Source organism: Schistocerca cancellata, chromosome 1 (assembly GCF_023864275.1).
Source record: "Schistocerca cancellata isolate TAMUIC-IGC-003103 chromosome 1, iqSchCanc2.1, whole genome shotgun sequence".
NCBI lineage: Eukaryota > Metazoa > Arthropoda > Insecta > Orthoptera > Acrididae > Schistocerca > Schistocerca cancellata.
Genome location: NC_064626.1, coordinates 1,254,356,620 through 1,254,375,024, shown reverse-complemented (window position 1 = coordinate 1,254,375,024; position 18,405 = coordinate 1,254,356,620). Strand labels below are relative to the sequence as shown.

At 37.6% G+C, this 18,405-nt stretch overlaps 1 protein-coding gene across 3 annotated transcripts in view; it reads left to right on the top strand.

The window, feature by feature from the left end:
* The window catches only part of LOC126094933 (E3 ubiquitin-protein ligase RNF123-like), a 203,476-nt gene that overhangs the window by 118,176 nt on the left and 66,895 nt on the right, over positions 1–18,405 (top strand). For 2 of the 3 annotated variants that reach the window (XM_049909583.1, XM_049909591.1), the window contains exons 11-12: positions 1,603–1,891; positions 5,798–6,072. In XM_049909583.1, the coding sequence (XP_049765540.1) occupies positions 1,603–1,891; positions 5,798–6,072 (564 nt within the window). The remainder of the gene's footprint in view (positions 1–1,602; positions 1,892–5,797; positions 6,073–18,405) is intronic. The other variant, XM_049909600.1, reaches the window with a different exon arrangement.

Here is an 18,405-nt window from a genome sequence, read left to right as displayed (position 1 = left end):
TTTTAGTTTCTCCAATTTTCTGACTTTGTTCCCATTGCTGCTGGTTTTAAATTTCGGTTTTTTACTGTCTTAAGTCTCGGGCTGGGCGCTAATGACCATAGAAGTTTTGCGCCCTAAAACCACAACAAAAAAAAAAAAAAAAAAAAAAAAAAAAAAAAAAAAAAAACACCATGAAGTTTCAGATTCAATAGTGTACACATTTAATTTTTCCAGTACACTATTGAGCAATGATCAGTCTTTAAAAATTGGAAATACTTTACTTATCAGTTCACCAGTGCCTCTTTAATTTCCATATATAACATCATCATCAATCAGTCGAGTACAGTTCCCTTATGTCCGGACATTATAAGTGAAAGCAACACTCAGCAGCAGCTCGTAGAATCTATTCTGCATTGTTGTCTTTACTAATTTTGTTTGCCACTTAACACTACTTTGTAATTCACCATGATGACTACCCACACTGTCCAAGTAATTATCCACTAACCAAAATTCTTTAGTTGAAAATAACACAACGTGACAGTAGTTTACGCACATATGTGTTCTGGTGCATAGGTATTATTGTGTATGACCTATGAACAAAGGAATCACTTGCTTTACTTCATAGTGGTGTTATGCCGATTACTGAGCCTGTACTTCTGAATTTTAAAATTTTTCTGGTGAACTGAATGTTAAAACAAATTTTGGGCGTGCAGCCAGTCTTCATTCAGTGTATCCCACAATATTTCAACTAGACGCCTGTCAGTCGTCCTCAGGTGAGTCATTGAAGACTAACAAAAACTTCCTTTGTTGTGCAGTATATAGTGCACTGAGAGTATTCCGTGTACATATCAGAATCAAGTTGACAGTTGGATCACACTTCTTGGTGGCAGTGCCCTTGCTGAAGGAACCACGGAACTCAGCTGTCCTCTACATTAGCTCTCAATGCGGCTGTTGATTCACTCTGTCAGTGTCAATTACTGGAAATTTATATGCCTCCACAGTGAATTCCCTACTTCCATGCGAAGGTGCCATGTTCAAAATTTTTGCTAATTATGTGAATTCTTCAGTAGGGACTTAATTCAATAATGAAGAGTGGTATATGTCTCAGAAAAGTTAGGGCAATCTACATATATCAGATCTTGCTATCAAACAAGCATAATGGCTCAAATGTCAAATTTGGGTGTCGTCAGACTTTCATTGTAAAAGTTAATTAGCTTTTCGTAAAATGAAAGTGGTTACTGGAAAGAATGAACGTGGCTTTTTAGTGGATAGTTCCAATCCTCTCATGTCTACTGATTATCTCTCACTATTTTAGTAGTCATACGCTAATGGGGCAACTTCAATTACTAATTTATCTCAAAGGACTTTGTTGTACTGAAAACTAACAATGCTATTGCATTTAGCAAGTTGAATTTTATGAGACACATAATAAGACTACATAAAATATTACAGAAATAAAAATTTAGCAATTTTGAGTGTACACTGCATATTATGTGCATAAATAAGTGTCAGATGTGAAAAACAAAGAAAAATTTAGTTATTTGACTGGAATAGAATAATGGCAGGTGGAGTAAGTCCACTTTGCTATGATTCAATGTCTGTAAAATTCATTTTGTTTTTCAGACACTTCCACTTCTGCAAACACCACTTCCAGTTTCTCTTTGTTGCTTCCATCGGTTGCTAGTTACCTTCAGGATACTTTGGAGCCATGAAATTGGCCAGGGAAATGTTTACATACCATCAACAATATTTTATGATGGAAGTATCAATTATTTCAGCATTGATCGCCTTGGAGGTGTTTTGTCTCACCTGAACAAAACACTGCGAGCAGATCTGTCAAGAGTTCTTGGTGAAGAACACAGAGTTGTTGCCAGCATACCTCTTGTTGCACCAGAACGTGCTGGAGGTACAGGTATGTGGTACCTCTTTCCTTTTGTTATTGTAATCCTAAAGAGATATTGTGAACTGTTGCTAAGTTGCAATTGTCAGGGGTGATTATTTAAGGGAGCAGTTATCAGGTTCGGATTTTAATTGGGGCTCTAATTTTGTGCATATTTTATTCTCTTCTGATGGGCAGATGCCCCTGTGAATGCGATCTTACCCAGATGTCAGCATGGCAAGCTCAAACATCCATTAGAGTTTCCATGAGACACATTTCTAGGCCCTCTGGGCAAGGGGAGCTCACTCTGAACATAGTTGGAAGCTCTAGGCTGGACTCGCCTAATCCATGTAAAAGTTGGCTGTCGGAGAGATTCACAATGCATGCAGAATGTCATACTTGTGTCTGATAGGCTTGCAGTGATATCAGGTAATCTCCCTATCAGTTTTTGGGATGCTAAATGTGAGAAGCCCAATTAGAAGGCAGCACTGGCAGAGAAGTACTATTGGTGAAAGAAAATGAATGAACAATGAAAAGAATGTATTTGAGTCAAAAGACAATCATTATGCTTCTCAGGCTAGTTGGCTGAGAGGCCTTAATGTTTAATAGGTTCAGGATTGTTGGAAGTCATTGGCCAAGAGTTCTGTGTGTAGGAAATGAGTTGCAGGTCCTCTGAAGTTATGGCCATCCTCTGAAGTATTAGCCATCCATAATGATCAACAAAGTTATGCCAGTAGTACGCAAATTTACAGCAATTCACAAGTTCTGATTAACTTTTTCCAATTTTTATAGTTGAGTGAAGTTGGCTTTGGAGATAAACTAAATAATTTTTTTTTTGTTTCTATATCTTTTGATATGGCTTTTGCTGTGATTCATCAGGTCTGTAACTTTTTGAACAGTTATCTTTGTTTAGAGATTCCTGTGGAAGTTAAAAAGAAAGCTGGTGAAGATGGCACATGGACTGTTAGCTGTGTGTCTTTTCCAGTCCAGTGATTAGATCTTGAATCTTTCATAGATTATTACAGAGCTTGTATCTTTGGTACAGGAATGAAGATTATTTAACAATGTTTTATGAATCAAAGAAATGCTAACAAACCTTATCAAAACTCTTTAACAAGTGTTGGACAGAAATGCTAAAAGAACTGAATTGGACATCACTTGCATACAGAAACCAATTAACCCATAAAAACGTATTTACAAGGTTTAAAGAACCAGTATTAAGTGAAGAACCTGAGATATACTTCAGTCCACTACATATCACTCCCGCAGAGACTGTTAAGACAGGATTAGACTAATTACAGTGTACCCAGGAGCATTTATGCAGTCATTTCATTCAGCACTTGATATGCATATGGAAGGCAAAGAAACTCACATGTGGTACAAAGCTAAATACCTTCTGTTCCTCTCTGTAGCAATTTGTAGCATACATACGCAGATATAGACACAGGAATGATGCACATTGCATATTCTGGCCATGGATGGGAATGAGACTTCACACATTGCCATGAAATTTGGAAGGAGAAGGAAAACAACATTTTGCTATAACTTTTGAGACTATGTCAGACACAACAGAAATTCCCATTATTTGAAATGGACCCTATTAATTTCAAATTTATGCATTGTTCTGCTTCACACTGCATTTTCCTGGTGGTTTCTTGATGATTTGTTCTATGTTTAATGCTGAATTTTGTACAGCCCCAGAGGCATTGTAGCAAATAAAAGTGTTCAAAGCATTAAATTCTTTGTAGGCCCTCATCACTTCAGTGCTTTACACATCATTCAGTAGTTTCACTGGACAAAAAAATTCTAGGATTTCCAAGAAATGCCCTTCCATTGCAAAGCTAGAGTGAGTGATTTCCCTTTTTACATGAGTGTCATTTGTCAAACAATTTTTAAGTGATTCCTTCCTTGAGGAAATAAGCAACAGATCCCATAAATCTCTCGTTTACTATAAAATCCTTATCAGCCACAAATTTCCTTAGCTGTGGTAATGGCGGATAAAGTCAAATGAGGTTAAATATGGTGCGTGACCGAGAAAAGCATTGCTCCTCTTTATCTCATATGCCAGAGTCCCTTCTTGGGTAGATGCAATGTCTTGATGGAAGACTGCTTTTCTATGCGGTTCAGATTTCTTCTCATATACTTTTTCATCCAGTTGGCATGTAAGTTGTGTATAGTATTCACCAGATATCATTTAATTCTTTTCAAGTTAATCAGTGAGAAGATTCCATTTGAATCCCACAAAACTCAGTCATTGTTTCTGACAAATGGAATAGTTTTAATTGGTTTTGATGGACTGCCATTGGCTTCCACTTACTGTTCTGGTTGCTGTTGTGTTTTTGTTGTGAAGTAATAGCTCCATATCTATCCACTGTAGCAAATTACTGCACAAAATCATTTCGATTGTTTTTTAACCACTGCAAATATAATTGAGAATTTCATTTTTGCAGATGCTTTTAATCAGCATTACCAAATATGACATCTTTCTAGCATTAAGCTTTCTCATAGTTAAGTATTTGTGAAAAAATGTATCATTCCATGTCTTCCGATATATCTATTGTGTCAGCTATATCATAGACTGCTAATTGCTGATTTTCCACTGAAGTATTGTGTACTTTCTTGATGTTTTCTATATTTTTTTAATTGTGAGATATCCTTCACATGAATCCTCTTCAGGAGAAGTATGCCCACATTTGATTTAACTGTTGTAAATGAAAGAGTAGACTTTAGTAAACAATTTCCATATTTTGGTGGACTCAGCTAGCTGTTAGCAATCTCTCACTGTGATGTGCAATGATTCAGTTTTATAATTATAGACGTCTTTTCTGTGAGAAAATGACCATAAGCTTGACCATTTACATGATTTCTTAAGGTTTTTTTCCCCCTCCCACCCATATGCAAGCAGTGATTTATATGTAACTGTGTTCAGTATGTCACACACACACACACACACACACACACACACACACACACACACACCATCCTACTAAACATTCAAAATTTTCTATTCAATTGTGTACAGGGTGTAGCAGATAGGTACAGCCTAACTTTCAGGACACATTCCTAATGCATAAAAAAAGAAAATACATCATGTTGATAATTTTCAGTATAGGTCTATCCATGTGCAACTGAATCAAACCAGTTTTTTCATACCGAATGTTTTTATGTGTTGAAAGGCATGAACACCTTTTATTCATTTGCACATGGACAGATCTTACCTGAAAATTATCCACATAATCCTTTATGCAACTCAGGGCAACAGTATAACAGACTAGACATGGATCCAAATTTTTTTAATTTCCATGTGGCCTTAACAATCATACTTTTCAGTGATACTGGGAAATAATTAAAGATCGTTACCTTTGACTAACATGTTTCAGACAAAGAAAATTTTCGGTGTGTGGAGCAGTAAAATTTCCCATTGAACGCAATTAAGATGTTATGTGCATCAATCCCCATAAGTAAACAAGCCTGTTAGGCTGTGGATGTACATGTTATTTCTCCATCACCTCCCTAGTTAATAATTTATTTCTTGCTGGACAGAGGTGTCTTATGATTTGCCAAGTGAACTAAAACATTGGACTTACATTTGCGAGAAATGCAGTCCAAATTCCTTCCCATTTACACAAACATTTTGTTTCTGGGTTTTCCTAAGTTATAACAGGTGGCTTATTTGCTATCCAATTCTTGTCAGTTTTGTGCTTCTCGCCAGCGACTTTCAAAGTGAGGTTTTAGGGGCTGGGTTTGTTCTGGCTTATAATTTGGTGCATATCTTGTATTACCACATGTTTAGGCAGTTCTTAGCATTGTGACTCTTGTCTCCTGTATGTATTTTATGATGCAGCTGTCAGTCATAAACATATTTTTGTGTATTTAACCAATTTTCTTTTCTGCTGCATTGCAAGTTGATGATTTCATGAAATTTCTCTTCCCACTTAGCAGTAGCTGGGAGAAGTTCTGTTCCATTACAATCACGATTCTCAGAAGGAAATTCGCCCTTCATGATACCAGCTCTAGCACGACTCATAACTCACCAGCAAACTGCTTCAGGGCCAGCACTTACAGACAGAATGCCAGTGTTATTTACAAGAGAGCAAGAGAGTCTTAATGTTTCCAGGGGTAATGGAAATGCTAATCCAATGGAATCATTAATTGAACTGCTGGATGGATTAGTCCTCTTTTATCATCTTGGAGCCCATAAGCAAATAGTGAAGGTAAGATTTCAGTCAAGATTTGGAATGAATCTGCAGTTCTTGGTTCTTATTTGTGGTGTCCTTTGACTTAACATTACATAAGTGCAATTTCTGTAACTATCTTCAGGCTTTGTTTACTCTAGTCTACCCAAAATACATTTAATTTGTTCATGAAATGAAGTTACATGAGGAATATCAAGTACCCGTCATTTGCTCTAACAGAAAACTTGTGTTATCATTACCTTTAGGGAAAAAATCATGCACTACTTTCCTCCTCTTGTTAGTCATATGTAGTGAATTAGTCCAGCAATTATGGTTTGTGAAATGAAACGAGAAACAAAATATTACTTATTGCATTAGACTTGCTTTTGTAGATTTTTGCATTAGAGTACTGCAAATAACCAGATAGAAAAATAAGTGTAGCAGGTGCTTTCAGTGCTGTGCACCTTTTTCAGGTAGGGCCTTTGTGCTCCATGAGGCTGGATCATATTTTCCAAATTAGATCTTTTCCTTTGTCTTCCATCTGTCCCCTCTAGTGTCGTTCCGTTGTACAAAAAACGAGTTTTCGCAGTGTAAAGAAAGATTCATTCATTCACTGCCTGTCAGCTCACTTGAAAGATGTCTGAAAGGTATATAGCTGATAGATTGCTGAAAGATATATAGCTGAAACTTTATGAGAAGAAATAGTATTTCTGTGAGAAGAAATACTATTTCTGCAGTTGCATGCCCTAAATCTCATGTAAAAGAGAGAGAGAGAGAGAGAGAGAGAGAGAGAGAGAGAGAGACACAGAGAGAGAGAGAGAGAGAGAGAGAGAGAGTTGTGTGTAAAACAGACTTAATAGGAAACAGATCAGAAGTGCTATTTGGTCCCTGCAAAGGAAAAAAATTGTTTTTTGTGCAAAAAATAGTGTTCAAAAGCAAATGATTAAACAATAACTTTATTACTTCCAGCTTAAATGTTAACCTTCCAGCAGTTGTTGTCCAATGAGCTGGCACGTGTTGTAAAATTTTAACATGTACATTTGTCAATAAAAACAAGCCTGTGCTGAACAAGCTGTTACATTTATCGAAGAAAGCAGTTCACTTTCACTGTCTACAACATTTATAGCAAAAGCTTTTGCTCATTTAGTTCTTCTAACAACTATTTAGCCTATTATTCTGTCATATGTTCACTTTCATAACACGTTCCACAAACAATTAGTTTATCAGTATCCATTTTCAAGCTAAGTTATTACATCTATCACATTTAATTAATGTGGATGAATTTTTTTTTATGCCCACAAAGGATACACATCCCATGTTTTTTCACTGATTATTGTAAGTCAAAGCTTTAGCAAAAACTATATAAGAAATACTGAGCGATCGGCTGGTAACAATTTGAGGGGAGTTCTAGATATGAGTTGTTCTTTCATAAGACCTTCTGCTAGCTTCTTGAGATCGCTCTCTAAGTTTTCATATATTTTTAGGTTTCAGATACATATTTTAACGGTTTTTGTGATAATATTTACTATATAAGTGACGTATTAGTGGTTTCTTCATTCACCTCTGCCTTTCTTGTGTTGTGCCCTGATGTTTGTGAGTGTTTCGTATTGTATCGAGCAACTTAACCTCTTGCCTGTGTTTACATTCCGCGCTGACCTGTTGCAGCTGTAGCGGCGCATCGAAAGCTAAGTACTAATTAATTGTTTGTGTATAGTGGTTTATTTAGGAACTTTAGTAGTCTTCAACCGGTGTTCTTGGTGTTTTCTGGTGAAATAATTTCAGAAGAACCTTTTGGGAACTGTTTACAGCTTCGTTACTGTGTCATTGATTCTCTTTCTGTATTAGTCTTTTGTTATATTCACATTTGTTGTTTATTAATACTGTTAATAATAGTAGTTACTTCCCTTGTAGAGTAAGTTTGTGATTATTGTAGTCAGGTTTTTAACATCATCTTATTGTAGTAGCGGAACTTAGAAAAAGTAAAATTTTACCATGAGTGAGAAGTGTGGGCTTTGCCGTAGGTTCGTGAGTAGTGGATTGCGGTGTGAGACTTGTTTGAAGTATTTTCACTGGGGGGAATGCAGTGGGGAAGCCAGTGGGCATTCTGGTGAGATCCTCTCCTGGAACTGCAGGTTATGTAGCAAGAGTAAATTGATAGAGGAGCAGGAGCGTAAGATCTGTACCCTTCAGGTGCAGTTGAAAAACGCACAGGAGGAGCTAGATAGGATGAGGAGGGAGAAGGGGGTTGGGGAATGGGAGCTGGCTGTTGGCAAGAGATCTGCTAGGAGAAGAAGATTTTCAGATAGTTTTACTATTGGTATTTACAATAGATATGACCAACTGTCAGAGTCTAGTGGAGAGGAATCTCTAGTAGCTGTAGATGTAGGAAGTATGCAGCAGACCTCAGTAGTTACTGTGCCTAGAACAGTTGCAAAGTCGAAGAGGAAGAAAAAGGTTCTGCTGTTAGGTAGTTCTCATGGCAGAGGTGTAGGCCAGCAGTTGCAGGAAGTGCTGGGGAGTGAGTACCAGGTCACCAGCATTGTGAAGCCTAATGCAGGGTTGGCTCAGGTGACTGTTAACATAGGGGGGTTATGTAGAGATTTTACTAAAGAGGATCAGGTAGTGATTGTGGGTGGGGCTGGTAATAGTATTGATAGGGAGGGGGAGTATAACATAGATGGTGACCTGGAAAAGATAGCCACTCAGACTGGCAACACGAATGTGCATTTCGTGGAACTGTTTCAGCGTCACGATCGACCTCATCTTAATACAGCCATCAGGCGTAATAACATGAGACTTGGGGGTGCTCTGATGACAGAAAGCATGGGTCACATTTCAATGGTGTCGGTGGAGTCTATCAGCAGAACGGGTTTCACTAGACACGGCCTGCACCTCAACAGGTATGGGAAGGGGAGGTTGGCAAAGCTTATAGGTGACAGCATAGGTGGGGTTGCTGGGATCACTCATGGGAAAATTCCTGCAGTAGTGGGTGTTAGAGCTGCACCTTTTTTAGATTGAAGTCAGCTGATAGGTATTCCTGCTTAAGGGAAGTCTCTCTAACAAGGGAATCACTTTTAACAAAGCTTAGGTATCCGAGTAATGAGGGAATTAGTATATTTCATCAAAATATACAAGGTATTAGAGATAAAGTTAGTGAACTGCTTATAGATGTTGACTCTGAAATTATTGGTATATCTGAACAGTTTTTAAATAAGGAGATAATTCAGAGGCTTCCTTTACCAGGATACAGGTTGGCTGGCTGCTTTTCGAGGAGCTCTTTGCGGTGTGGGGGAGTAGCCATGTATGTGAAAAACGGCATTGCATATGAGTCAATTGATGTTTCAAAGTACTGCACTGAAAAGGTGTTTGAATGTTGTGCAGGTGTGGTTAAATTTAACGGAGCTAAACTTGTAACTGTTGTTATTTACTGATCCCCCGACTCCGATTTCACAACATTTTTGCTAAAGCTATAGGAGGTTCTTGGTTCACTTTATAGGAAATACAAAAAGTTAGTTATATGTGGTGACTTCAATATTAATTGTATAAGTGATTGTGCAAGGAAGAGGATGCTGGTAGACCTCTTTAATTCATATAATCTTATGCAAACCGTATTCTTTCCAACGAGAGTGCAAGGGAACAGTAGAACAACCATAGACAACATTTTTGTTCATTCCTCATTACTAGAAGGGCATTCTGTTAGCAAAAAGGTGAATGGCCTTTCAGATCATGATGCGAAAATTTTAACTTTAAAAGATTTTTATGCTGCAACAAGTGTTAAATATAGTCATCAGCTGTTCAGGAAAGCTGATCCAGTTGCTGTAGAGACCTTTGTAAACCTTATAAAGGAACAAGAGTGGCAAGATGTTTATAGCGCTGATACAGTAGACGATAAATATAATGCTTTTCTCAAGACTTTTCTCATGCTCTTTGAAAGTTGCTTTCCGTTAGAACGTTTAAAACAGGGTACTAGCACAAACAGGCAGCCTGGGTGGCTGACTAGAGGGATAAGAATATCTTGTAGAACAAAGTGGCAATTATATCAAAATGTTAGAAACAGTCAAAATCTAAATGCAGCAGCCCATTACAAACAGTATTGTAAGGTGCTTAAAAATGTTATTAGGAAGGCAAAAAGTATCTGGTATGCAGATAGAATAGCTAAGTCTCAGAATAAAATTAAAACCATATGGTCAGTCGTAAAGGAAGTTGCTGGTCTGCAGAGACAGGTCGAGGATATAGAATCAGTGCGTAGTGGGAATGTCCGTGTTACTGATAAGTCGCATATATGTACAGTATTTAATAATCACTTTCTGAATATAGCAGGTGAACTAAATAGAAACCTAGTCCCAACAGGGAATCATATAGCGCTCTTAGAAAAAAGTGTTCCGAGACTGTTACCTGAAATGCTCCTCTATGATACTGACAAGAGGGAGATTGAGTTAATAATTAAATCACTAAAGACCAACAACTCTCATGGATATGACAGGGTATCTAGCAGAATACTGAAGTATTGTTCTATGTATGTTAGCCCAGTTCTCAGCCATATCTGTAACTTTTCCTTTAGGAGTGGTCGGTTTCCTGGCCGATTAAAGTACTCGGTAGTGAAGCCACTTTATAAAAAGGGAGACATTGATAATGTTGACAATTTTAGACCTATTTCTATGCCATCGGTGTTTGCTAAAGTTATCGAGAAGGTTGTATATACAAGGTTACTGGAGCATTTAAATTCACATAATTTGTTGTCAAATGTTCAGTTTGGTTTTAGAAATGGTTTAACAACTGAAAATGCTATATTCTCTTTTCTCTGTGAGGTTTTGGACGGATTAAATAAAAGATTGCGAACGATAGGTGTTTTCTTTGATTTAACGAAGGCTTTTGACTGTGTTGACCACAAAATATTACTGCAGAAGTTGGACCATTATGGAGTAAGGGGAGTAGCTTACAATAGGTTCGACTCTTACTTTAACAACAGAAAGCAGAGGGTAATTCTCCGCAATATTGAGAGTGGTAGTGATGTTCAGTCCCAATGGGGGACTGTTAAGTGGGGCGTTCCCCAAGGGTCGGTGCTGGGGCCACTGCTGTTTCTTATTTATATAAATGATATGCCTTCTAGTATTACAGGTGATTCAAAAATATTTCTGTTTGCTGTTGACACCAGCTTGATAGTGAAGGATCTTGTGTGTAATATTGAAACAGTAACAAATAATGTAGTTCATGAAATAAGTTCGTGGCTTGTGGAAAATAATTTGATGCTAAATCACAGTAAGACTCAGTTTTTAGTTTCCAACTCACAATTCAACAAGAACCGATATTTTGATCAAACAGAATGGGCATATTATAAGCGAGACGGAACAGTTCAAATTCCTAGGCGTTCGGATAGATAGTAAGCTGTTGTGGAAAGCCCATGTCCAGGATCTTGTTCAGAAGCTAAATGCTGCTTTATTTACCATTAGAACAGTATCTGAGATAAGTGACACTTCAACACGTAAAGTGGTCTACTTCGCATATTTTCATACGCTTATGTCGTATGGTATTATTTTTTGGGGTAATTCTTCCGATTCAAAAAGGGTATTTTTGGCTCAAAAACGGGCTGTTCGAGCTATATGTGGTGTAAGTTCGCGAACCTCTTGTCGACCCCTGTTCAAAAATCTGGGAATTCTGACATTGCCCTCACAGTATATATTTTCTTTAATGTCGTTTGTTGTTAGCAATATTAGCTTATTCCCAAGAGTTAGCAGCTTTCACTCAGTTAATACTAGGCAGAAATCAAATCTGCATGTAGAATGCACTTCCTTGACTCTTGTGCAGAAAGGAGTGCAGTATTCTGCTGCATCCATTTTCAATAAGCTACCTCAAGAACTCAAAAATCTTAGCAGTAGCCCAAACTCTTTTAAGTCTAAACTGAAGAGTTTCCTCATGGCTCACTCCTTCTATTCTGTCGAGGAGCTCCTGGAAGAGCTAAAAAATTAAGCAAATTCCAGTGTTACATTGTTGATTGTCTTCATTTAAACTTACGACTTGTCACCTGAATATGTTTTTTTTTTTTATATTTCATTTTATCTGTTTCTAATATCGTGTTATAATTTCATGTATTGACTCGTTCCGTTACCATGGAGACTTCTCCTTAATTTGGTCCCACAGAACAATAAATAAATAAATAAAATAAAAAGAAATAAATATTTCTTCATGAAGTTATCTCTGGCTTTGTGAAGGGAAGCAATATTTGCATATTAATTCCAGCAGTGTCCAAAAAAAAGGAAAGAAATAAAAATAAAAAAGAGCCAATGGCCGTCTCCTTGTAAGTCTTGAAACAGAGTAACAAGCACATATTTTATCTACAATTTCTACTTCACCTTTTGTCACATTGTTGTCAATTATGATTTCAGGTTTGTATGTTTATTCAACTGTGACTGTGACATGTTTAGTAGACAAAAAGTATGACAGCACAGTTTTTATCAGGAACATATGAAACTAAGGTTACCATGAAGAAATCTAAACTCCGCTCTTACAGTTTCTCTTGTTTTGTATGGGAGAAATTCTGAAAGAATTTCATGCCCATTCTTCCTCACAGTACCAATACAAGTGAGTTTCTTTTGTAGCAAATATTCAGAAAGGATGTAGCTTATGTACCAATTATCAGTTGTAATGTTCCTGTTAGAATTTTCAATAGGCATCACATCACTATGCCCCCAGGAGAAGGACTTACGCTTGTGTATGTGCCTTAATTTCTTGAATCTTAGCTTCATGGCCCTTATGCACAATGTATGTTGGCAGCAGTAGAATCTTTTGACAGTCAGCTTTAAGTGCCGATTCTCTAAATTTTCTCAATAGTGTTTCTCAAAAATATGTCTCCTTTCCTCCAGGGATTCCCATTTGTGTTTTCCAAGCACCTCTGTAACACTTAAGTGTTGTTCGAACCTACTGGTAACGAATCTAGCAGCCGATCACTGAATTGCTTTGATGTCTCCCTTCAATCTGACGTGGTACAGAAATGAAACCCATGAGTAGTACTCAAGAACAGATTGCACGAGCATCCTATTTTCGGTCTCCTTTAGAGGTGAACCACTCTTTTCTAAAATTCTCCCAATAAATTGAAGTTTATCATTTGCTTTACCTACCAGAACTCACACAGGTTTGTTCCATTTGATGTTGCTTTGTAACGTTACACCTAGATATTTAAAGGACTAGACAGTGTCAAGCAGGACACTAATAATACTCTAACTGAACATTACAGTTCTGTTCTTCGTACTCATCTGCATTAACTTACATTTTTCCACATTTAGAGCTAGCTGCCATTCATAAAACCAACCAGAAATTTTGTCTAAGTCATCTTGTATCTTCCTACAGTCACTCAGCTTACCACACACCATATCATTATCAGAAAACAACTGCAGATTGCCACATACCCTGTTTACCAAATCATTTATGTACATAGAGAACAACAGCGCTCCTATCACTCTTCCCTGGGGCTCTTCTGATGATACCCTTGTCTCTGATGAACATTCGCCATTGACAACAACATATAGGGTTCTATTACTTAACTAGTCTCCGAGCCACCCACATATCTGTGAACTTACCCCATATGCTTGTACCTTTGTTAGTAGCCTGCAGTGGGGCACCTTGTCAAATACTTTCCTGAAATCAATAAATATGGTATCTCTCTGTTGTCCTTCATCCATAGTTCACAGTGTATTGTGTGAGAAAAAGGGCAAGCTGAGTTTCGCATGAGCAATCCTTTCTAAATCCATGCTGATTTGTGAACATAAGCTTCTCAGCCTCAAGAAAGTTTATTATACTCGAACTGAGAATATGTTCAAGGATTCTGCAGCAAACCAGTGTTGGTGAATTGATCTGTTATTTTGCAGGTGCATTCTTTTACTCTTTTTATGTACTGAAGTCTCCTGTTCTTATCAGTCATGTTGGGTGAGAGTTTCACGATAAATGCAAGCTAGGTAATGGGCCAATGCCGTAGAGTACTTTTTGTAAAATCAAATTGTGATTCCATCCACACATGGCAACTTATTTGCTTTCAAATCTTTCATTTGTTTCTCTGTGCCAGGGATGTTTATTAACATGTTGTCCATACGGGGGTCGTTTGATGGTCAAATGTCAGTATGTATGATTCTCCTGTGTGAACGATTTTGTGAATGTGAAATTTAAAATCTTGGGTTTTGTTTTGCTATCTTTAACTTCCACACCAGACCAGTCAAAAGGGACTGAATGGAAGCTGTAGACCTGCTTAGTGATTTTACATACAACCAGAATTTTCTCACGTTCTCTGCCAGACCTTTTCCTAAGGTGCGATGGTGGTAGTTGTCATATGCTTCGCACATATATTTTTTCACAGATGAACGAATCTCTACTAATCTTTGCTTGTCATCATTTGTGCATTGTCTTTTGAACCGAGAGTGCAACGGTCTCTGCTTCCTCAGCATCTTCCGAATTTTGTTGTTAAATCATGGTGGGTCTTTTCCATCCTTTATCCACTCTCCAGACCACGATTTACAATCTGCTTAAACTTTGCTGATAATTCCTCCACATCCATCTTACTGGGACTAAGTGATGTCCATTCACTGTCTAAATGAGATGGTAATGACTGCTTATCTGCTGTACCTAGCAGAAACAATCTCCTAGCCTTCGTGACTGATTTATTAACTTTCATAACCATAATTGCTGTAGTGACATCATGATCGCTAATCCTCATTTCTATACTGACATTGTCAATAAGGTCCGACCTACTTGCAGCTACAAGGTCCAGGATATTTCCATTGTGCATGGGCTGCTGAGGTAGCGGTTCAAGACAGTTTCTAGAAGATGTTTTCAAAAGTGTTTTGCATGACTGCCTATACCCCTGGAGTGAATCCATAGACATCCCAGCATATACTTGGTAGGTTAAAGTCACCTCCAACTAGGAAAGGAACTGACTAGTAGTGGTACAGGGTACCCTCTGCCACACACCATGCAGTTGCTAGTGTAGTATCTATGTAGATATGGATGTAGACACCTGATATAGCCTCCTGTTGCATGCCACAGTAAGCCCACAGATTACTGCAGTAAAATGCTTTTTGCATCACATAGTGCAAATATTTTTATCCTGTAAGTAGCTGGTTTCTTGGATATGTACTGAATCCAGCCACAGCAACCTCTGAATGGTGAACTCACTGAGGCTGTTAGAACTTTGACAGTTAGCAATTAAAGCATCCAATATTGTCCAAATTGCAGCCACCTAGTCAGTTTTTCTCTTGTCGTTCTTTGGTTCCATGTCACCAAACCGCATACAGTGTGGAACAAACACAAACCTTTTGTTACACGTTGCAGTTCTAAGCAGTTGCATTTATGTTTCATCTGCTACCCAGAGTTCCAGTACATTAGCATGATGGTCTCTTCTTGTTCCAATAAAAATGTAATCCTGAACACAGCCATTATTTCATGTCATGATGTCACTTTATTTTCTCTTGTGTGTGAGAATTGATGTGTGTCTCACAGCCTATTCATTTATGTATTTGTATAGTTTATGCTTTCATCAATAATGTCATTTCTTTTTTTCAGAAAAGCACTAACCTCATCAGTTATATCCATCATGTGGTATAATTTGCACAATGTTTTTCCCTTGGTTTTTGATGTTTTAACACACTTACTTTTACACCAGTGTGTAACTTTGTCTTTTCCAATAACGAACCCCACACATCTGCTATCTCTTTGAGATCATCACTGCCCTCATCTTCAAGCTTCAAGTTAAGATTTGCTGCCATGATTCTCATATTCAGTACCTTTCATCAGTCAAATCCACTTCACGTTCCTCCAGATCTGAAAAATCTGGATAGACTCCTTTGTCACTTTCTTCAAGTAGTGTGTGAATTTCTTCATCTGACATTCCCTTTTAACTGAAACAAAACATTAAAAGAAATGAAATGAATAAATAAATTCAGATGCCATTATAATGAAATTAATGTTTGACATACATCTGTACAAAATAAAAAACAGTTAATAAGTATAGTTAACATTTTATTACACTTACCTCTGCATATTGACTGCTGGAACAAACTTTGCAACCATCACACCAGCAGGTGCATGTTGTACTTTTTACAGTGTTGCTTACAATTCAGAAAACAAAATGATAAACCTAGCCAAAGGAATTGAAGTCACTTTAACATTACCAAGAAAACATAGCAATGGAATACATGGCAGCGGTGGTGCAACAGCTCAATGTTAAGACATCAGTTAGGCATAAAAATGCTGCTGTTGTACATTTTACAATAGCACAGGTGCTCGAGGGTTAATATTACTTTATTAACTTTAATAATGTTGTCTGTAAGATTGCTACATATAACCTTTTTGAGGCAAATATGATGACATGATAACAGTTTCTTTTAAAAGGTCTTATGCTTCAATAAAGCCTCTTTATATACCTGAGAAACTTATGACAATAGTCAGATACAACTGAAGCACATACTGTTTGTCATATTTGTAAATTATTTATCGTACTCTTCCATGAGCTTTTGAAGCCTCTCTCAGCCAGATAATTTACAGTTTTTAGTTTAGGTCTGGAAGTTGCTGCCATGATATTTCAGCAGTCTTGTGACCATCTTCAAATATATACATCTAAAGACTGCCAGAAGACTCGGCACTGAAATTTTGTGGCACAGACTATGGACATCTGTCAGTTCACCCAAAATTTCAAGGAACTTCAGTGTATAGTGTTTATGAAATCTTAATTTTTGTGCTGCTGTGAAGTTCTGATGTAAGGAACTTGTCACTCATATGAAATGTGGTAAAAACTAATTTTATTAGAAACAAACTACTCAGTCCCATAATTGATAATTAATGGGATTTTATCGGTGCCTAATTGAATCATTTTAATATTTTTGTCTGATGGTTCTGCTTCATGATTCAGTGCTTTTGAGAATTTTTGGATGCTTACTAGTATTGTGGATATGTCTTAGTAAACTGTGAGCTACAGTTCTGAATTCTGTAAACTGTGGCGACATTATCCTTTCAGAAAATTATTTCCACCCTTACTGCAGTGTAAGTACTCATTAGATTACTGCACTGTTTATTCGTTTCTTGCTCTGCTTTCTTCTGAGTCAGTGTTTGGAATTTTATGATCATGATGTAAATGTAGCTTTCAAGAAATCAACTCTGAGTTGTAATATTCTGTTTTGTGCATATTAAAATTGTCATGCCGTGTTCTATTTAATTTCTCACTTCAATAGTGGCATATATTATCAGCATTTGTTGTATGTTAACACTGTTGTTGACACTGTCATGCAAATGTAGTAGTGACTGTAACCTCAACAAAAGTCTCGGACACGAGATGAGTTAGTTGCTGTTTGTAAGCAACTGGAAATGGCACTGATCGCTGTCACATACTTGGAAGCTACTTTTAACAGAATGCTGAGAATCGTGTACCAGAGATACAAAGTTACATCAAGTATTATCCTCTTCGGTGGGTGATCTTGCATCTGCCAGAAGTAAGTGATCTATCAGTGCTTGTCCACTTAGCTGTGAGCGGCATGTCAGTGGAGGTCTTGGGGCTCTGTACAGGGAAAACAGGAACCAGTTAGAATTCAGGGCATTCAACCCAACCAACTAACTAACAAATTTGAGGTACTTTCATCCAATGAAACAGAGCACCCGTGAAACCCTCTTGAACTTTGTGGACACTTGCTCTGACTGTTGTCAGGGAGGAGTGAGCCCAAAAGCATAGGGGTCTTTTGATCATCGCCACTCAAACACATGGTGAGTAGTGGTACTACTTAGGAAGATAGGAGCATGGGATAGGAAGAATTACCTTGTGCACTCAGTATATATGTCTGGAATCTTCATCCTATACATTGGAGAAGCTGTTCTAGCAGCCATTTAGGGAACAGGGTGTGGCCAACTGCAGATTGTGATGCCCGTAGGAATGAATGATGACTGTCGTCTGAACTGTGAGCTCATACTTGGATCATTATGACAAGTCGCAGAGAAGGATGAGAAGACCAATCTTGCTCATGGACTTCTAATGATTCCCTCAATTTGCATCATTGTCCCCAGAGCTGATCGTGTTCCTCTGAGTATGAGCCAAGTAGAAGACTTGACACTTGAAGTTTCTGTGACAAGTTATATTGTGTCTCCCTGGAGAGCATTCAAGGGATTTTTAGCTTAGACGACTCTCAGTGCAGATAACGATAGCTGCTGAAGCCTGCAAAGTAATAGTATAAGACTGAAAGAAATCACCCTTAAAGATGAAAAGATTAAAATTCTAATGATAATTGCTGTAACATTCACAAGAAATTTCCAGAGTTTAAAGCAGTCCTAAAAAGCAGTGGAGCTCACGTGATACTAGGTACAGAAAGCTAGCTAAAACCCAGAATTGACAGCAGTCAGATGTAA